The 20,075-nt window shown below is 42.4% G+C and overlaps 1 protein-coding gene across 1 annotated transcript; it reads left to right on the top strand.

Moving 5' to 3' along the window:
- Positions 1-1,089: 1,089 nt before the first annotated feature.
- On the top strand, positions 1,090-19,096 carry BCL7A (BAF chromatin remodeling complex subunit BCL7A). The gene is made up of 6 exons (XM_084217316.1): positions 1,090-1,312; positions 9,004-9,085; positions 11,769-11,865; positions 13,694-13,861; positions 16,446-16,567; positions 17,399-19,096. The coding sequence occupies exons 1-6, from the start codon at positions 1,221-1,223 to the stop codon at positions 17,468-17,470; spliced, it is 633 nt and encodes a 210-aa protein (XP_084073442.1). The 5' UTR covers positions 1,090-1,220; the 3' UTR covers positions 17,471-19,096.
- The last annotated feature ends 979 nt before the right edge of the window (positions 19,097-20,075 follow it).

The raw sequence follows: 20,075 nt of genomic DNA, 5'->3' as shown, positions 1-20,075 counted from the left end.
CAATTAGCACGAACAGCAAGGTGTGCATTAGGGAGAAGTTAATGAAGGAGTCCAGCAGTACCACACCAGAGCTCGCAGGTCTGTGACAAATTTCCTGCAGAGCATCACCTCCCATGTAACTCGTTTAGCCTTTATGCTCATGTACTTCCATGGATCTGTGTCGGAGCTGAGCCTCCACTGCTTAAAAGCAGCCCAGTTCCATGGATATTGCTGGAATTATTTAAAGCAGCTGAGAAACTTTATAACCACTGGGGGAAAAAACTCATAATCTGTGAGTTATGGATTTATGCTTTGTGTGAAACAGGGGACTTCATCACCCATCCCCGTGTTCAAGATCTGTCACAGCAAATGGCCAAGGGTAGGATGGGTGTCTGTCACTGCCCTGTGCAAAAATAGGTATGATCTCTACGTAAAGTGCTAGGAGGTTTTTAAAAGCCTTGGATTTTAGGACTGGATTTTGCTTTGTGGTAAAATGTAACTCTGTTCTTGATGCTGCATTGGTTTATCACTGATTCTCGTGATTCTATCTGGTTGGAAAAGATCCCTGGGCTCCAAGCCTTGATCGGTGACCAGCCTGTCAAGTAAACCAGAGCTCCAAGTGCCACATCCACTCTTTCCCTAAAGGGAACACGATTCCACCGCCTCCCTGGACAGCTCTTGATGACCCTTTAGAGTGGAGGCGAGCTGAAATCGGATAAACATTTTAGTTCTGGGGTAACTTACGGCCGGAGCTCGGTGGAAGTGGGGAAAGAACGTTGTCTTGTGAGGAAAACCAGCGACGGGAACTCTGGCTCCCCGCGCGCACGGGGCCGGCAGCCGCCTCCGGGTTCTCCCCCGCGCGGGCTCCTTCCCGCCCGGCACCTCTTCCGCAGGTCCCCGCCGGGGGCGGCTCGCTGTCCCTGCGGCTCCGCGGTGTCCCCTCAGCCCCGACAGCCGCCCGGGGGTCGGACCCCACTCCCCTCCCTCACGGCCCGGCCGCTCTTCCCGCCACCCGCCGTCCCCTCACGGCGCCCGCCCCTCCCCTCCCCGCCGGCCCCGCGCGTGCGCGGAGCGCGGGCCCCGCCGGGCGGGCGGGCGGAGCCGAGCGGAGCCGCCGAGCGCAGCCGTGCCGAGCCCCGCGCAGCCCCGGCATTGTGCGGGCGGGCGCCCCGACACACGGACCGAGCCGCCGGCCGCGCCGAGCGCCGCGTTCCCCGCCGAGCCCGCCGCCCCCCAGCAGCATGTCGGGCCGGTCGGTGCGGGCCGAGACCCGGAGCCGGGCGAAGGATGATATCAAGCGGGTGATGGCGGCCATCGAGAAAGTGCGCAAATGGTGAGCGGGCCGCGCCGCGCCGGGACCCCGCGCCCGCGTCCCCCCGCGCCCCGCGCCGGCCCCGCGCGGGTCCGGGGCTCGCCGGCGGCCGCGGGGGGCGGGGAGCCGGCGGCACCCAGCAGCCATTTCGCTCCGGCGAGTCACATGAAGGCGGCGGCGGCGTGTGAGGGCGAGAGGCGGCTCCATTGTGCGGCCGAGCCCCCTCCCCGCCGCCCCCCGCCGCTCCCTGCGGACCCCGGCCCGCCGCCCCTCGCCGCGGGTCCCGGGCCGGGCGCCTCGGTCATGGGCGGGCGGCGGGGTCGGGCCGGGCGCCTCCCGCCGCCGGCCCCTACAAAGGGCCCGAGGAGCGGGCCCGGGGTGGCTCCGCCGCCCGCTCTTCTGGGTAGAAATAGTGCTCGGAGAAGTGGTCTGGAAAAAAAGAAAACACGTTAAAAATACCCCTGTGAAGCTCCCGAGAGTTTATTTTTTTTGTCGTTGCCTGTTTGTGTATTGATTTCACCTCCCAAGTTCCCGGGGTTTGCGCGTAAAAGCGCAGCGAACCTGAGCGCGATCGTCTCCCACCGACGCTCCGGGAGAGAGCGCGAACTACCCCGGGAGCCTCTCTTAAATCATAAAATTAAAGGTTATACCCCGTGTGAAATAAATCCCTTTTGTTGGGCCTTCAACGCGTTTTGGCATTTCCCCGCTTTTGTCTTTTTTTCCCTGCTTTTGTTAGAAATACCCACACGAGGTGTTTAAACAATACAGTACGGCGGTCGCCGTCGTGCTCTGCATGGTCGGTCCGGGGATTTGGGATGGCGTGAAGAGCGGTGCCGGTGTGACTCAAGAGTGAATCTTTCTCCCAGCAAGTTGGCTGACTGTTCAGCAGTCTCTGTGCATGTATCTTAAAATACTTTCTTTATAAACATTTGGAATCCACGGGGAAATCCCTTGCGTTATTGTTACTGTTCATCACTCAGCTGGTTTGCACCTTTGAAATCAAGGGGACACTTCTATTGTCCTCCTCGGCTAACGCTTTGTTTTCGTTAAAAAAAGAGCAAAATACAGAGTTGAACGTGTTCCTATTAGGGTGAAATGGATTGTTAAGTTTTAAATGGCCTTGAGCACACGAATGGGCCCGTTGGCGTGAGCCGGACAAAGAATCGGGACGTGTGTCCAGGAACGCCGGGCACGGGATGGGGATTTCAAAGAATCCAGCCTTTGTGTGGGGAGCCGGAGCAGCCCCAGCTCCGCAGCTCGGGTGGTTTCAGGAACTCTCTTCTCCTCGGGTGTTGTTTTTAAGTGCAGTTTGCTGACTGCTGGGCCGGCTTTGGAAGGTCAGAACAATGTGCAGCGGTGTGACAGGACTTTTGTTCCAGCCGGAGCGTGGTTGGATGTGTGGGACTGTTCTGGCTGTAGGTATTTCATTCATGAGCGCAGCACGTTCCCTTTGAATCCTGGTTTGTGGAATTCTGAGAGGAGTAGAGACAGAAGCTTGGCTATTCAACAAAATACCTAATTTTTTTTTTTTTCTTGGCAAGGACTCTCTGCCATCATGCCAGTTGCTATGGCTCTTTCTGTAAAACAGAAATCTTATGGTATAAGTAGATTTCTCTACATTTTAACCTTCACGATAGACAGCTTGCTATAGAGGATTCCTGTATAGTCATGCAGTGCTGCTGTTCATTATTGTCAGAAGTATTGATACAACTTTTTGTGGAAGTATTTACATAAAGCATTTTTCTTATTTATAAAGGAATCATAATTTGAAGGTGACTCTCATGGTTACCCCCCTCCACCTGCAGTCAAATATAATGGGAAATTCGCTAGAGAGATTCTGTGTTTTGTGGTTTCAGTGTTTTGAGAAGACTTGGCTTGTTAAATTGAACTTTCCACACTGGCAATTCCTGCATCTTCAGAAGAGCCACATCGGCAATTTCCAAGTGTGCAGTTTCATTTGCATAATAGGAGCAATTTGTTGCCATCCACAGCTCTTCTGTGGAAATGCAGCCACTGAAAATTAAAATACCTTGTGTCCAACATTTCCTAGGACAGAGTTTTGTGAGACTTGTGTGCTCAGAGCAGTGTGTGCCAGGGATGGGCAGGGAGGCACCCGGGGCTGGGACTCACCTGAGTGGACGGTGGCTTTGTGCAGGGCATTATCCACCTGGGCAGGTGTGCAGCACCTTGCTGTGCTTGCTGCTCCTGAATCCCTGTGCTGCCACGTCTGTGAATGTGCCTGCTGGAAGGCAGCTTCCATCAGGGCAGACTTTGTTCCTCAGAAAATCAGTGTTCCTGCACAGCCAGCACTTGGATGCAGGTCCCCTGTTTTCCTGTCCATTCACAGAGCGCTTGGCACTTCTGGTTATTGCTGGAACTTAGTAGTAAACAGTGAAGTTGTTACGTTTTTATCTTGAGATTACTGTAACTTTATCTCCTTTGTTTAAACCAAGCTCATGAATGAGCATCTGTTTTGGAAAACAGGCAGCACGTGGCATACAGAATACATGGTTGCCTTGTGTTTGTGTGGCAGAAATGTTAAATTTCCACAGTAAGAGAACAGTCCTACCTTTCTTTAACAGTACTTAAAATCCTTCTGTCAGTCTATTTTAAAAAATCCTCTGAGATTATTTTGTCTCAATTAATAGTACAGAAATTTTTTTTTGTCTTTAAAGGTTGTAGATTCGTAGTGGGCTCTCAAGAAGAGAGGGGCAAAAACTATTGTGCCCTCAACCAGCACTAGAAAAATACTGAAGGCACTCTTGGTTTGTGTCAAAGTCTGATTTATTAAATGAAGGAAAGTACAGACATCTACTGAGAGACAAGGAATGAGCAAGAGGAAAGTATAAGTGGTAGGATGTCTTGGGAGGCAGTGAAATAGTTTGCATGGGTACATAGCAGTGCTGGACTTTAGAACATCTGTGCAGACATGTAAGGATGGAGGTCTGGAATACCTGGTGAGGATAGGTAAGCCTGACTTTAGAGAGTGCACCAGGAATAGGAAATCCCACTGTATTGCCTTCCCTTTGAATTGCAGTATTTCTCAGGAGTCCTTTGACCTTTTTCTGACCCATCAAAGCCCTGATCTGTCAGGTGATAACACCTTAGGAAGAAGAGGTGAAAGTACCTGGAGAAAATTGAGGGGAAAAGTCCCCACAGGCTATTTTACCTGCTGCCATTGGCTGGGATCCTGAGCTGTGGCTATTTAGGATTTCTAGGCAGTGCTGCTGTAGCTTTTCTGTTCACTGTCTCCATTCAGACTTGCTAAAATGCTTTTGTGTGGTATGTAATGCTCCGAGATTGAGTTTCTGCAGGTTTTGCTGCTCATGCCTCCTTCTTCAAATAGGCTTTTGCTCTGAAAAGGAGTCATGACACAGAACTCCTAACGAGATGTCTTTGGAAAAAGGCTGTTTGCTACTCCCAGATCACCTCCCTGCTTTAGCCAGTCTGTGTTGGGTTTTCTCCTAAGACTGTATTTCAAGCAGTGGCAGTTGAAGTAAAAACACCCAGTGTATGTGCAGGAATGCACTGAGGTTCTGTAGTGCCCCTAACACGCTGTTACCATGTTTGAATTATAATACCTTTCTTTTTTCTGGCTTGTGATTATTTCTCTTGACTTCAGTGGGAGCTGAAGGTGGAGTTTTGGCACGTGTGAGCCATGGTTCTCTCTGCTGTGAGCAAAGTGCTTGTGGCCATGTGGAACCAAGCAGGGCTTGCTTTAAGCCATGTGCACATTACAGGGGACTCCTCAAATGTGCTCTACTTAGATAAACCCAGAGAGAAGGTGTCTGTGACCACATGTCCAGCCTCTCTACATGGCATTTTATTGGATTTGCAGCCTGTTCAATAAACACCATGTGTGTTTGGGGCTCCTTCACGTTAGTCACTAGACAAACATCTACTCAGCTGTAGGCGTGCTCGGAAAAGCAAGCCTACGCTTCAAAAAATCAGTTTTTGTGCATCTGACAGCACTTTTTCTGTATAATAATGGCATATTCTTTCCCATCCCCTTTCTCTTTTGCTTGATCCCACAGGGAGGTCATAATTCTGTGATTTTCACCAAACTCTGTTGCAATGCAAGTGAGTGTGATGTGATAAATTCAGCATTATGACGTCACTTCGTGATCACCAGCAGAAGATGGGGTATGTGGGAGCAAATCCGTGTGTAAATGCAGCTCACTGTGATGAATGGTAGTCATGGGAAAAGGCCAGACAAGTGGGAGAGCCTTTCCTTGAGTGATATATTGGCAGTAAAGGCTTTCTGTGTCTCTGCCATCAAATGTTTCTGGCACTCGCTGCTGCTGCAGAAGCTGCCTTGACACTTTCTGTATAAGTGTAATATACACTGTTGTGTTTGCTCACCCATATATTACTTTTACACGTGGAATCTGATGTTCATCTGTGGAGCTTTAGTGTTATTAAACAAAGTATAAATATATTTGGGAGTCTTGGGTTATTTAGCACGGAGAATTGAGTATATAATGATGTAAGTTTTGAGATATTAGTATGCCTCAGGCATAAGCACTGAAGAAGTGTTGATACTAATGGTTACCCTTTGTACCCTTGGCTGTCCTTTAAATGCTGTGCAGATATAGTTTAGAATTTAAAAATGCTTTCACATAATTTCAGATAAATGTAAGGGTTTGTTTCTGTTGCACTGATTAGTTTCTGAACTTACTATAACTAAAATATCGAAGATACTCCTCAGTGTGGAAGAATAAAAGAAAATATATTATTGTATATATTTCAGTTTTGCCATTTTCTGTTGTTACTCCTGAGTCATTCATGGAGAAACAGGAGAGCTTCGAAAACAGGCAAAATGGGGTTTTTTGGTAAAACTGTGGAATTTATCAGCTAGACTTGGACAAGTAAAGCTGATAATTGCCACATTTTTAGCCTGATAAAGTGTCAGGTTGATGGTGTTCCATTAGCCATCTTTTCCAATCCAACAGTCAGCACAGAGACCAACCTACAGAGAATAACAGGGGATGGTGCAATTACAGATATTGCTCAGTCATCACTTATCAAAGGTGGAATTGAGTGATGGGGTGGAATTCTGGTCAGGATCTTGGGGTGGGTGGATGCAGCAGACAGGAAAACAGGTGAGGAAACTATTTAAGGTTTCACAACAGACTGAGCACAAGAGTTCATGAGTTCCTCATTCTATTCCAGCATTGGGCCAGTGAGGCTCTTCTGTGATTTGTGCAGCATTTCCCAAACTCGCTGCCATGGGCAGCGTCAGTAAATTGTCAGTTCTCACTGAGAGAAACTGAAAAGGAAAGTCCTTGATCAGCAGGTTGGGATGGTGTCTTAGCACAAAAGATTAAAAAGTGAGTGTTCAGAGTAGAAGTGGGTTTGGGGTTTTTGTTTGCTTGTTTGGATTTTGGGTTTTGTTTTGAAATGGTAAGGCAGTAATTATTACAGATAATATTCTAGGCTTAATTTGCAATAAATGTCATAAATCTTGAAATGATTTTACCCTGTTGATCTTGAATGTCTGAAAGTCATTGTGTTTCTTTGTTAACAAATTTGTGTTTGTGCTGCCAATGCTTTTATTAAGTTTTAGGGGAGGTTGTCTTCTTTTTTTTCTTATTAATACTTTCATGGTCTTAAACTGTCAATACTGTAAATACTTACAGAAGTAAAATATTTGCATAATAGCACTGTGATGTTGGGTTTTCTTTTTAGCCATAAGTTTGCAGGACTGGGATGTTGGTGTACTTCCATCACAAAATATTCTTATTCCCGTTGTTGTCTGAATTACTGTGTATTGAAATCAGTTAAAAAAATCCCTAGAGCTGAGGGTTATCAAAACTTAAAGTGGTAAGAAGCTCAGAAGAGTTAAAATGTCAGGGCTAACTTTAATACTAGAAGGAAAAAGTTACTAATATAGGTTTCCTCCTGTGTTCTACAGTCTGTCCAGTGAAGATGCTGTGTGAGGCTGCTTTGAGATGCTAACAGGTATCTTGAACTTTTGGTTTTCCAGTGCAGCATCTCTAAGTAATATTTTGCTGTAGGAAAAGACTAAAATCTTGATTTTTAAAAAAAAGCATTTATTCACCTCTCCCCACACCCAAAACAAAACCCCAGCTGGTTTTATTTCCATAATTTCAAAGGTTTTCTTAAGTAGAAATAAATCTAGTTTGTCTTGTATCCTTAAAAAACCCCAAATTATATCATGATCATCTCTTCACAATTAAGTATGCTCTCATTATTGACATGCCCTCATCTCCACTGTCATTTTTATCGCATGTAGAGCTCCAAATTAGAGTGAAATTGGATTTTGACATACTTTAGCCACCTAGTGTACCCAAATGGCTGTGTCTAAACACATTGAGGGAACACTGCTCCATGAAGAGCAGTGGGAAAGAAATGAATTTGGAATCGTTTTGGACTTTAATTAAAATATCATTATGGACAGAGCCAAAATATATCTAATGGTCATATACAGTTCAGTTTTGCTTTTGTTCTTAATTAAAAAAGAAAATGCCTCTTCTAAAGGAAAAATACAAGATTGGCTTTGGTAGCTAAAACAAATAGTCAGGAGGATGTTTGTGACATTTGTACAGTGGGGCTGCTTTTGATTCTGGAGGCCCTTTCTAAAAATGGAGCTATCACACATATATATAAATATATATATTTGGAGTCACATCCAGCTTCTCCCATCCTGCAAAGAACATTTTTTTATTTTTTTAATCTATAACTGGATCCCAAATCTATTATTTAAATGTGTTTATGGGGAAAAAAAAAAAAAGCCTGAGATCTCATGCCAAATTAATTTCAGATGTTCCTGAATATTTAATGGAATTGGTCTTTGTTGTTAACTTTTAATCGATCCATTTGCAGAGCTGCATTGCAAACCCAGGAACCAGCAGTGGTAATCTGTGACCTGAAAACTGATCCCAGAAACGTGATGAAATTTCTCTGGCATTGTGGACCTTCTTTAAACCCCTGATGTGTGCAGTTCAAGGAGTGCATCCCTCAGCTGAGCATCCCTCTCCACCCCAGCCCTGGGAGCCCCGAGGCAGAGCCACCCTGCAGCCACATTTCCTTCCCCTTTTGTCACCACTGAGGCTGGCAGGGTCTGCACACAGCAGCCAGGCTGTGCTTTCCCCTCGCTGCCAGGCTCAGCCTTGCCTTTCCCCAGAGCTGGGCTCTCCAGAGGCTGCATTCTGCACCATGGCACTGATTGCTCCCTGTGAGGCTGTTGGTCCTACAGCTGGAATTGCAGAGCTGTCTGTCAGGGGTGTGGAGTGAGCATTAAATTGCCAGCAGCAAATTTCTGCCCCTCAAATATAGCTCAGATGGTCAAAATGCATCTAGATTTCTAATCCCATTAAACAGCTTCATGACAATCAAAACACAGTGGTCTGTCTAAACCCTCTTCTGCTGTCTAGAAACTTAAGTGAAAATTGTAGGCATTAAATCTGCATTTTCAATTGCTGTTCTTCTTAACTTTATCTTTAATCCAGATCTTATTACTGCTACTGCAGTTACTCACCCAGTCAGGTAACAGCCCTGAGAAATCTGGAGGTTAGCAGCGCTCTAGCAAGTTGTGAAATGCAAAGAACAATTTGCACAATGCAGTGCTAAAGACGATGTAATAGAGATCATCCTACTTAATAGCCTGTTTAAATTCTTGACTACTTACAATAGTAGATCACTCTCTTCTGGATCTGAAGTGTAACTTCTCCTGCATTGTAATTTTGTAGGGAGAAGAAGTGGGTGACAGTTGGCGACACATCCCTAAGGATTTACAAATGGGTACCAGTAACAGAGCCTAAAGTGGATGATGTAAGTATGCTGCAGTGTCTTGCTTTTTCCAGATGTAGATGCTCCTGTTTAGGCAAAGTCAAAAGAAATACTCTGATTTCTTTGATTTCCATTGAGCCTTTAAGCTAAGACTGGTGTGGGTCTTGCAAGCTCCAGGGGGATGTTGATCTCTACAGCAAGTGATGTGGATGGGTGAGTGTGTGACAGTCTCCCTGGAGTCAGCTGGGATCCGTTCTGAGATAACTGTTAAACATGCAGCTGAAACTGAGTTTGAAACCTTTCTCTTAACTAACTGGGAGGCAGGGAGGGAAAGTTATGGCATGGATTATTTTTCCCCTCTTTCTGCCTGGTGATTTAAAGGTTTGGAACAGGGCAGGGAACATATTCTATGTGTGCATCACTGCTGTTTTGCTCAAAACCAGGTGGAAAACACTTGACGTGAGTGTAGGACTATCCTCTGGAGCTGGGATCACTTCTATTAAGATGTCCAGCCAAATAGTACAACAGCACATGCTTCTGTTGTCATGTGTGTTTTCTCTTGATAAATGTTCTGTCTGTGCATCCTGTTTATGTTGTGTGCACTGTTTGTGTGACATAAAAATAAGTGTAAAAATCAAAGTTGATAGGACTTACAAATTGGTTTTTGAAATGATCGCTCTCATCTTACAAATTGTAATATTGTGATAGAGAGAACACAAACCCATGATACCACAATAAATTAATGACACAATAGAAAACATATCCTAAGTTTGGTACTCCTTCCTTGGGCTGTCATGTGCTCTTACTTTACCTGAGATATGAGTGAAGACCTATTTGGAAGAAAACTTCTATATTAATAGATGTGTGAAATGGTGTGTTTTCAGAGAAGACAATGTCATGACCTTGTCTTACTCAGACTCCAAATTTAAGACCTATTTTTTTTATTAGGCTTGCTTTAACCAAGTTTGTTTCTTTCTGTGCTTTGCTTGTCCCACAGATTTCAGGGACTGTCAGAGTTGTGGTAAACCTCAGGGGTTCTTCCAGTGCTTGGGCAGCATCTCTCTGAAGTTCCCCCTTGGGAATTGGGAAACCTGTCCATTCTTTCTAGTTGTCAAGTGTTTGGTCTTGATTTTATTATTTATAGTACATAGTGGGAGGAAATTGTGCTATCTGTGTGAGAGGGAGTGCAGGGTTTAGGATATTTAGGCTCAGGGCTGCTGGCAGTTGTTTTCCTGCTGTTAGCTGTGCCTGCAGGATGGGTGCTGTGGGACTTGGAAACAGAATTTCTAAGTGAGCTTCTGGAGGAATTCTCAAGGTCACTGCCACCCAAAGTCAGGTTCTCTATTATGAAGAATGGGTTTATATAATGGTTTCTATGTGCAGAGTTTAATTGTGTTTTCTAAGCCATCATCTCTAGGTTGAGGCTCCAGATTTGTTGAAATTGGGACACTTGTTTAAGACCAGTTACACTGGTGTCCTACAGTCATGTTCTTTTTATTTCAAGCTGAGGCTGTTGTGCAGCTGCAGTTGTTGCTGTCCTGCTGCTCTGAAAGTTCTCACAAATCACACAAGCACGTAGATTTTATATAAATGTAATTTATTTATGTAAATTATCCCTACCTGGTATATAAGTACCAGGTAGGGATAATTTTGTCTATTAAATTTTTGTTGTGGACATCTTTTTACATCCAGTTTCATCTACTCTGAAGGACCAGACAGTATATTTGCTTTTCACTAAAATAGGAGAATGGTACCTTCCCCTATTTCAAGTGGAAGTTGTCTTTGATTTTGGTGAACAGAAATTAAATTACTTCCCCCCTCACGTGTTGCTCCTTAGACACTTTGACATTTCTCTGCACTACAATTAGCTTGGCTCTTCCTCCTCCTGGTTGTGGAAGGCTGTTCTGGAACCTCAGCACTCTGATGGTTAGACCTCTTTAAACAACTCCTGTTGGCTTAAATTGCTCACAGTCACTTTCAGTGTGTCTTTTGTGGCAAAAGTGTCCTTTTTATCTTTAAAAAACAACAAACCTGAGAGAGATCATGACCCCTCTTGACCTCTCATTTTGCAAAGGTAAAGAATTCCATGTGATCTCACCTCTGTTTCATGCATCAGCAAGTAAAATGTGGCTTCTCTAAGTAAAAATACAGTTTAGAAGCAACCTTAATAATCTAAAATAGAGAGAAAAGTCCCTCCAGATATCACTGGTTGAATTTCTTCTGCAGTCTTAGACAGTATTTGATTGTGGTTCAGTTCCTTCCCTCACTGGAGGACAGTCTCTGTCCAAAAGGGTGGGCTGAGAGCATTCTTCCTGGAGTCAGGCTTTGAATTGTCTCCTCAGCAGGCAGGATCTCCCAAAGCAGTGCAGCTGCCTCTTCTTCCTGTGAGCCTGATTACGTCACCTCCTAATTGCAAAGGCTGCATCCCTCAGCAGGCACAGAATCCCCACGTGGTGGATGCCACGTCCCTTCCTTTGTTTTCATCCTGGTGGGCTGGGAGCAGGTTGGGACCCACAGCTCATGCAGGGCTTGTGCTCTGTGGTTTAGGTCAATCTGATTTTTCTTAATCCATCTTTCAGTTTTAATGACGAAACAGCATTAGTTGTAGAGGAGGAGGAGGTTTCACTTGAGGCTGTGAGCTGTTCTTACAGAGGTTTTACACAGCAACTTGGATTTCTCTGCGTGGCCATAGTCTCATTTGTGTGTGGTGCTTTTTGTTTTTCAGAAAAATAAGAATAAGAAAAAGGGCAAAGATGAAAAATGTGGCTCTGAAGTGACCACTCCAGAGAACAGCTCCTCCCCAGGGATGATGGACATGCATGGTGAGTGGGAGAAGGTCAGACCCAATTCCCCTCTTAGACTGCTGTGAAAGTGTAAACCAACAGCCTCAGAAGGACTTGAATCAAAATGGAAAACACCATCAGATGCTCACTTGGTACCTTGGACTTCTCTTCTGTGGATGTACTAACAGTTGTTTATATATGGGCTATGAGTGTAAGGGAAAAAAATTGTTAGTGGAGTTAAATGTGAAAATAAAATGAGAAATATCTACCATTCAAAGCACTGCACTCAGGTGCAGTAATACCTCAACAGAGTTTGTTGTTTGAAGAACCAAAAATCCCCCAAAGGCTCAGTGGGATCTACTATAATTTAAGCAGGTTTTGTACTTATTAGCTCTCTTACTGATTAAGGTCAAGAGAATTCTGCAAGAGCCAAGAAAGCAAGCTCTGGTTCTGTGGGACCTTCTTTCTGATGCAGCTTGAAGAAATTAACTGCTCAAGAAAACATTTTTTTTTGCCAGTCAGGCACTATGAGGTCAATTTTATTTTAATTTTTTTAAAATGTGACTTCTGAGTATTAGCCTGGTGTTTATTACAGAGCAGCTTGCACAGCTCAGCTCTGCTTCAGGTTTTACCTTCTGGGTGTTTGGATAACAATTATGTCTGAGAATGCAGCACTGTTTGAGCTGATAAGAGAGGATCACTTTTTAGTGGGTTGTAAATTTTTCATTTCAGTTTTATTTGCATTTGTGCTGCTTCACAGTTGCTTTTTGCAGTGCTGACAGCAAGGGAGGTCTTGCAGTCAAAGGAATGAGCAGGGGTTTTGCAGGTCTGGATTAATTTTTCATCCATTTCAAACCTTTTAACTTTTGCCTTGGTCAGATCATTTAATTTTTTTAAGTCTTGATTCTCCCATCCATGAGGTGAATTTACCACTTGCTTTTTTATCACTTATCACCTGTGTTTTTAACTGTACAATTTCACACTGTACAATTTTGTGATAAACTTAATCTGAATTGACTTCAGGCTGCTCTGGAGAGAGGTGGTGCCAGCAGCAGCTCTGTGTTCCTGAAATCCTTTGGATGTGATGGCTGTACAGATGCAGAGGGAGCTGGATTGACTTGTGCTCTAGTAATTTAATTCATAATGTTTTGCAGGGTTGGTTTTCTTTAGGGAGCAGGAACTTCCCTCTTGCTTATCCATGGATGTTAGTCTGGATTAAAGGAAGTTGCACCCCAGTGCTGTGTGTAAAATAATAGCTGAGCTACTTAAACCACTATCACAGGGAGAGGGCACAGGCAGAATATTTCCTGTGAACTATAGATCTGTGCTGCAGAGGATTAAAATCCAAGTCTTTGAGGGCTAGAGAATATTCTGGACAATTATCACTTAGAAACTGTTGATATTGGGACTGGATGTTACATTTCACCTTGAAGGGGTTTTAGGTTGTTGGGTTTTTTTTGATCTTCAGGACTCAATTCAAAAATATCTGCTTATCTGAACATTGGAGTGATGGGTATTTGGAAATCTGCAGCATGAACTTGCTTAGCCCTGTGTTATATCAGACTGCCACTTTGGTTGATCTGCTTTACTCATATTTAAAAATTCTGGGTTCTTCTGCATCAGATCTGAGTAAAATATTCTGTGTTTTAATGTATAAAATTAGAATTAGATTTTTAGTAACTGCTTGAAAACTCCTTAGGCTGGTGTGGAAAGATGTTGGATGTGTAGTGTGAGTCTGAATGATTGGATTTGATCCCTAATGAGCTAAATTATATCCTGTGTTATCAGGGAATAACATGGAAGCATTAAGGTGTGCTTTGTATCTTGTCAAATGAAACTTGGTTGGTTTTCACTCTTCTGTTCACAGATGACAATAGCAACCAGAGTTCAATAGCTGATGCTTCTCCAATAAAACAGGAAAACAGCAGCAATTCCAGTCCAGCACCAGAGCAGAACTTGGCAACACAAGCAGACGGCACTGAAGTCAAGTCTGACGAAACTCAGGCAGAGGCAAAGGAGCAGCCTGGTTCAGAAGGTGAGCTGGGAAGGCCATTTGAGAGCCAAACAGAAAAAGTTATCCTTTAGTGTGTTATTTATTTGCTTATCCACTTTAAGAACTGGATAATAATAATTTGAAAGAGATGGTTTGTGAATTCTCGGCATTTATGTGAAAATGGGCCATAATTTCTCTGACCTACTGGTGATCTGTCATACAACTGGAAAGGTCACACTGACATTCAGGGGTCTTTTCAGAGAGAAACAAACAAAATACTGGTTTATTGTTCTCAAATCTCAGTCTTGAAAGAATAAATAATTTAAAATCATCTTTGAAATGGCTGCTACCATGTAATCACACAAGTCCTCTGTAGATCTCTGGAAGCTGATGCCTTAGGGTGACAGTAAAATAGAGGTGAGATACTTTGAAATTATTTTTTAATTTTGTAAACTATAATGCAAGCTTTCTTTTCTTTTCTTTTCTTTTCTCTTAACCCTGCTTGCTACTTATTCAGAAGTTAGCTCTGAGTTCTATCCTAATTTTCTGAAAGCATTACAAGATTCTATTGCAGTTATGGACTGATTAAAAATACATGTGGGTTAAGGGATTGTTCTGACCCTCAGTCTTTAAATGGTATTTTGGGTAATTGAAACATGCTCTGTATTTATATTCTTGGGAAGATAACTTTCTTTGTCCTATTATAACAGATAAAAGATGTCCTTAACACCATTCTAACGATTTGGTTGCAGAATTCTTCCCATACCAAAGCAATTAAATTATGCCCTCCTGATTTAGTTCTTCACTCAGTAGATCCACTGACCAATTTAAATTTAGAACTTTTATCTTGGTAATGCCAGAGTGCTCAAATATGTTAAGTGTTGTCATTGTTAACTGGGGTTACAAGTTGATCACAGAACCATCACCAAATTGGAATAAATCAGAGCACCATTTCCTTCAAATAATACCTCCACTTGCATGTTTGGCCACAGTAAAGAGTAAGGATTTACTCCTTGGTCTAATATTGTCTGAACCTGCTTATGTGAAGCTGTTGCATAGCATGCATGTTCTCCTAGTTAAATTTAGGTTCAGGGAGAATCATACCAAGTCCTCTGGATTAAGAGCCAGGTATTGTAAAATGAAAGGGAGACACAATGGCAAAAAATTCCTGTTATTAATGCAGGTGTTTTCAGTTGGTTAAATGCTGTGTTAAACAATTTATTAAACGTTTATCTACCTTGTTGTGATCAGTCAGAGCCCTGCAATGGGGACATTATTCAGCTGGACAGGGTTAATGACCTTGCCTGTCTATCTCATGTTACTCCACTGAAATGAGGGAGGTTCCTGTAAGCCACTTTGTGTGGTCAGAAATGCTTAATGAGGAATCAAATAAAACAGGTGGATCCAAAGCATTCTGCTGTGTGAACAAGTCCTGCAGGCATTGGAATAGTTTGAGGCTTGGTGGTTTAAGGTATGGATGCCCTTGGCCAAAGGTCAGCAGCAGGCTGAGTGTTTCATCAGGAGCAGCTGGAAGAGAACAGCAGCGATGAGCTGGGGCTGGATTTGTCACAGGGAGATGGGAACCTGGCCAAGTGCTCCTCAGCTCAGTGGGGGCTGAGAGATACACAGCAAAAATCAAAACTCAGATTTCTTTGGACCCTTGGGACTTGTTTCTTAATCAGCATGAAGATGCTTTTCTGGTGAGACATGGACAGGAAGAGGAATCTGCCTGAGTTTGCTGAATGTGATCTTTGAGATGCTCATGATGGGCATCACTTTGTCTGGAATTCAGAAATGCTTGTGATGCTTTTTATACAGTACACCACAAAAATATCCATTACTCACTGGTTATGCCATCTTCATTAACCAAAGCTGTCCAGCAATTTTGTTTGATCTTGCATTTCTCTTCATATGGAATAAATTCATATAATCTTTGGGTCAGAGATCTAGGAATACATTTTACATGCCCCTGTTCCCTATTTAAATAAATGGGTGCTTTAACCTGGAGTCTTCTGTAAGTCTTGTTTTAAGAGAGAGAAGGGTTTAAAAAAACAACCAACCTACAAAAAAACCTCAGTGAAAGCTGAAAGCAAGTAACAACTGTAATAGGCTGGAGGACTTCTTCACACCTGTCCTCCAGAATTAAAAAAAAAAAAAAATTAGTTAGCTGAATTTCTAAATTCTATCTCAAATCTCTTATCAAGAAAAAAAAAAAAGGGATTTTATATTTATGGCAGAATTTTGATTCAGGTAACTATTCTCTCTGCTTAGGCACAGGTGTTTAGATCCATTAGTTGTCACACTTCAGCATTTTGCTTCTGGTTTGAAGGGATTCCCTTGCAGTCCAGACTGGTTTGCTGAGGACTCAGACATCTCTTTGAGGCTGTGCAGGAGCTTGGCTCCCTCTAGGGTCTGATCCCAGGGTCTGTGCTCTGGCAGCAGCTGGGCTGTGATCCTGGAGTTTGAGCTTAATTCATCACATCCATACACTTGTGTGTGTTTTCATTAATGGTTACAGTGTGGGTGAAATGGCTGTGCTGGGGATGTTGCTGATGGGAAGATAGCCTGGAAAGCTCCTACTGAAAGCTTTCATTTGTTTGCTTAAAATTATTTCTTGCCATTTCAGATACCTCTGATGAACAGAACTCACAGTCTTCAATGGAAAATTCCATGAATAGTTCAGAGAAAGCAGAAATTCAGTCCTCTGGAGAAAATGATTTAATTACAGAGGCATCTAAAAACTCTCAGGTAACTTTAAATGCAATAGTCCAATTGCATGGATCTTGGAAAATTCTATTTTTAGTTAAAAGCAAATATAAGGAGGACAGTTGTGTATTTCCATTCATTTCCAAAGTGAGGACAGTAAAGCAGCTGTAGAGTATTAAATGTGCCTGTACCTGGTTTTGTGGTCCAGGTGACTGGCTGCTTGAATTCACAGAATTGGAACAGTAAAACCAGATTGGTCTGATGGATTTCTTGGTTTCTTAAACCAGACCATGTTTTTAAGTGAATATTAACATTTTGCATTAATAAATTGCTTGGAACAAACTTACTGGACACTTTGAGGACCATTCAGAAGTAGAACATCCTCTCTAAAGGTAAATGTTTCTGGCAGTTAGGAGAGTTAATTTGTGGATGCTTGGGTGTTTATTTACTCATTGAAACACTGAAAAATTCTGGGTGGGTGGGAGGAAGAAATTATCCTTGCAGTTGTGCCCTGCTCAGGGCAGGACAGGTGCAGATCCTCAGGCAGAGCCCTGCTCCTCCTGGTTTTCCTGTGGGTCCTCAGTTTCAGTGCACCCTCCATCCAGGCTGTTCCTTGGAATATTCACTGGGGGTTTTAGCCTGAAACAAGAATTTTGCTCCCTGTAGATGACAACAAGTGCAAAGATGCTGAGGTAAGATGTAAGTAGAGGAGTGATTTCAGGCAGCACTGGGACATGTTCTGGCATCCAGGGATGCTTTGTCTGGGACACATCACACGCTGGGGAATTGCTTGGTGCTGTTTGTTTGATGTTTGTGGTGCCTGAACTTCAGTGCAATGATAACGTGGCTGTTTTTCTTTTCCCCCTCATTAAGGACTCTGAAGGAGTGCCACCTTCTAAAAAGATGAAAGTAGAGGCTTCCCAACAAAATGTTGAAGAGATTTAGACTATAGATTTTTCTGGTCAGTTTTTATGTAAGGTACATCAATGGGCTTAATTATAGAACAACCTTACTTAAGCATCTTCTCTTGGATGAGGACAGAACTCCTAACTTTTCAAGTTACCAAGCAAAAATCCAAGAAAGCCTAACAAAGGTTTAACTTCTCAGACACTGAAAACTTTTTCCTGTGAAACAAACATTGAGAACTTTTAAGTTACTGTCTCTGAATTGGTTGGAGTAAACAACTCAGGAGGGGTCTACGCACTGTTTCTAAAGTCAAAATTACAATTATGTTGCTGCTGTATTTTTTTTTTTTTCATTTCTCTATTTAACATTGTAAGATATTTAAGGATGGTACAGGTCAGGTATTTGCTTTCATGTGAAGTTCATTGTTCTGGCGTGATGTCTGCTTTTGTTTTGTGCCTTGTGTTCTGAAAACAGTGCTAACTTTTAAAAGTTGTTTTGCAACTGTCTCCTTTGCAAAGTGGCCTATGTTTGCATAATGCCATGTAGTAAGGCTTTTTTCTTTCTTTTTTTGTTTGGGGTTTTTGTTTCATTTTTAAGTTTTAAATCCCTGGTGCTTAAATTTTTAAACAACTACAAATCAGGAAGCCATTTTCACTCTTGGAGTCCAAGGAGAAAAAGGAGCTTGATATTTTATTTTAGCAGCTATAGTGGAGATCTTTTATTGAATGCATGGCATTCGCAACTGTAAATTTGGTCTTCTAAATACTTAACTTCATCAGAAGTTAACATGATCTGTTTACCATTTATAGTCCAGATCTGAATAGATATTCTAACACAGGCACTTAAAATACTTAGTATTAGGTCCAGATCTCTGTACTGGGTACAACTTGCTTTACAGGAAAGTTCCACTATGTACATAAATAGGATCAAAGGGATTGATGCACAGTGAGTTTATTTTCAATTGGTCTTTTTTGATATCATGTTTTCACTGAACTGGATTTCATTGTACTGTTTCATTATGAGATGTTTACTTCTATGTTCCAGGAGAATACTGTATTGGGGGGTAGGGTTCCTTATTCTCTTTCAGCAAGTCTTGTAAATAAGCCTTGTTGTTTCCATAGTCCAGTTCCTGACTCCAGTTAGGAATGTTCTTCGCTTCCAATTAACGTTGAAGTGTGCTTATGCTAAACTAATGGAAAGGCACAAGGTAGGTGCAGCTCCCCTCAAATTCCTGGCAAGCAGAAGTGTGGAACCATCTGCATCAGGTCACGAGGGTCTGGTCTTCCAGTGGTATTTGTACTTCCAGGGAATAAACCCTGATCTCCCACTTCCATGCACACACATCCATCCATGTGTCCATCCTGCTGCTGGGTCGGGCCCTTGCTCTGTCTTCTCCTGCTGTGGGAGATGGAACTTGCAATTTCAAATGCCATCTCACAGCTCTGGAAATGGTTGAGTGTAGTTTGTAAGCTGAAAAACTGTAAATACTTTTTTAGATGAAAAAAAAAAATAAAAAAGAAGTTGCTTCCAGTTGATAACGTTTTTTCATAAATTAGGTTTGTGAAGCTTATATAGGTCTGAATTCTCCAATAGTGAAAATGGCTTGCACTTAGACTACTGCATTACATTTGCAATTACCACTTTATTAGGAAAAATAATGAGGAACTGGGGGGAGGGAAAAGGGGAGGGAGGAGTGGGGAGCCAATACTGACCTTCCGTAAGATGTTTGTAGGATTGAACCCCAAATAACCTATGACACACAACTTTTCCTTTATGTTGAAATAAAACATTTTGGATTTTAACTGAATAAAATTTGATTGCAAATCATTCATGAAAACAGCGTGCTCCCTAATAAGATTTTGGGATTTCTGGTCTGATCATGAAGTCCATTAACATTCTGAAAATAAGGAAATGAGGAGCCAAAAACTGAATTTGCACAATATATGCAATGAAACGGTAGAATTCTCTCTTGAATTGTGTGTATGCCTAAAATGTGGATAACTGGTCCATGATGATTGATTTGTATGTATATTACATTCAGATTTAAGTGATATTTTGTGAGAAGTTCTATTGATATATTAAATGGGCAAATCTAGAAAGATTCAAACTTTTAAATATTTTTGATTTACTAACTTTTCATTATTCTTAATGCTAAAACAAAACAAATTGATGCCACCTTGGACAAGTAGTTGTGTTTACTAATCCTTCCCTTCGGGTGCATCGCAGCAAGTTTTTAATTTTCATTTTGTAGACGTTTCCAAGGGAGTAAATAGACTTTTCATTTAGGAACTAATTCCTGTACTTTAGGAAGAAATAAAATATATAAATAGCACTAAAAATACCTCAAATTTTTCATTAGATAGAAACATTTATTGGCATTATTGACATCAACCAGGTTTAATTATAAACTTCCTTTTCTCTCCTGTGGCTTCTGCTCAGAACTGTTCATTGTTCTGTGGCTAATGAGACAAGGCATCATAACCATCTTCCTAGAGGCTTTATTTCTGAGATAGAAATCCTTTATTTACAGCTTCTACAGAGTGCATTCAGATCTTTTATTTTAACCAGAGATTCTAGTGACAACAGACAACTGAACAAGCAGATAGATTTGGGTTCCTTAGACCTGTTATTGTCAGTCTCTGAG

This window comes from Fringilla coelebs (assembly GCF_963513975.1).
Source record: "Fringilla coelebs genome assembly, chromosome: 17".
NCBI lineage: Eukaryota > Metazoa > Chordata > Aves > Passeriformes > Fringillidae > Fringilla > Fringilla coelebs.
Note: the sequence above shows the minus strand (reverse complement) of the source record. Positions and strands in the feature narration are given on the sequence as shown.

What these genes read in the sequence shown, in the direction of transcription:
- BCL7A (XM_084217316.1), top strand. Translation starts at nt 1,221, where the DNA reads ATGTCGGGCCGGTCGGTGCGGGCCGAGACCCGGAGCCGGGCGAAGGAT. An exon ending in CAGAGCCTAAAGTGGATGAT is followed by an intron (nt 9,086 to 11,768) that starts GTAAGTATGCTG and finishes TTTGTTTTTCAG; the next exon opens with AAAAATAAGAATAAGAAAAA. An exon ending in AGGGATGATGGACATGCATG is followed by an intron (nt 11,866 to 13,693) that starts GTGAGTGGGAGA and finishes TTCTGTTCACAG; the next exon opens with ATGACAATAGCAACCAGAGT.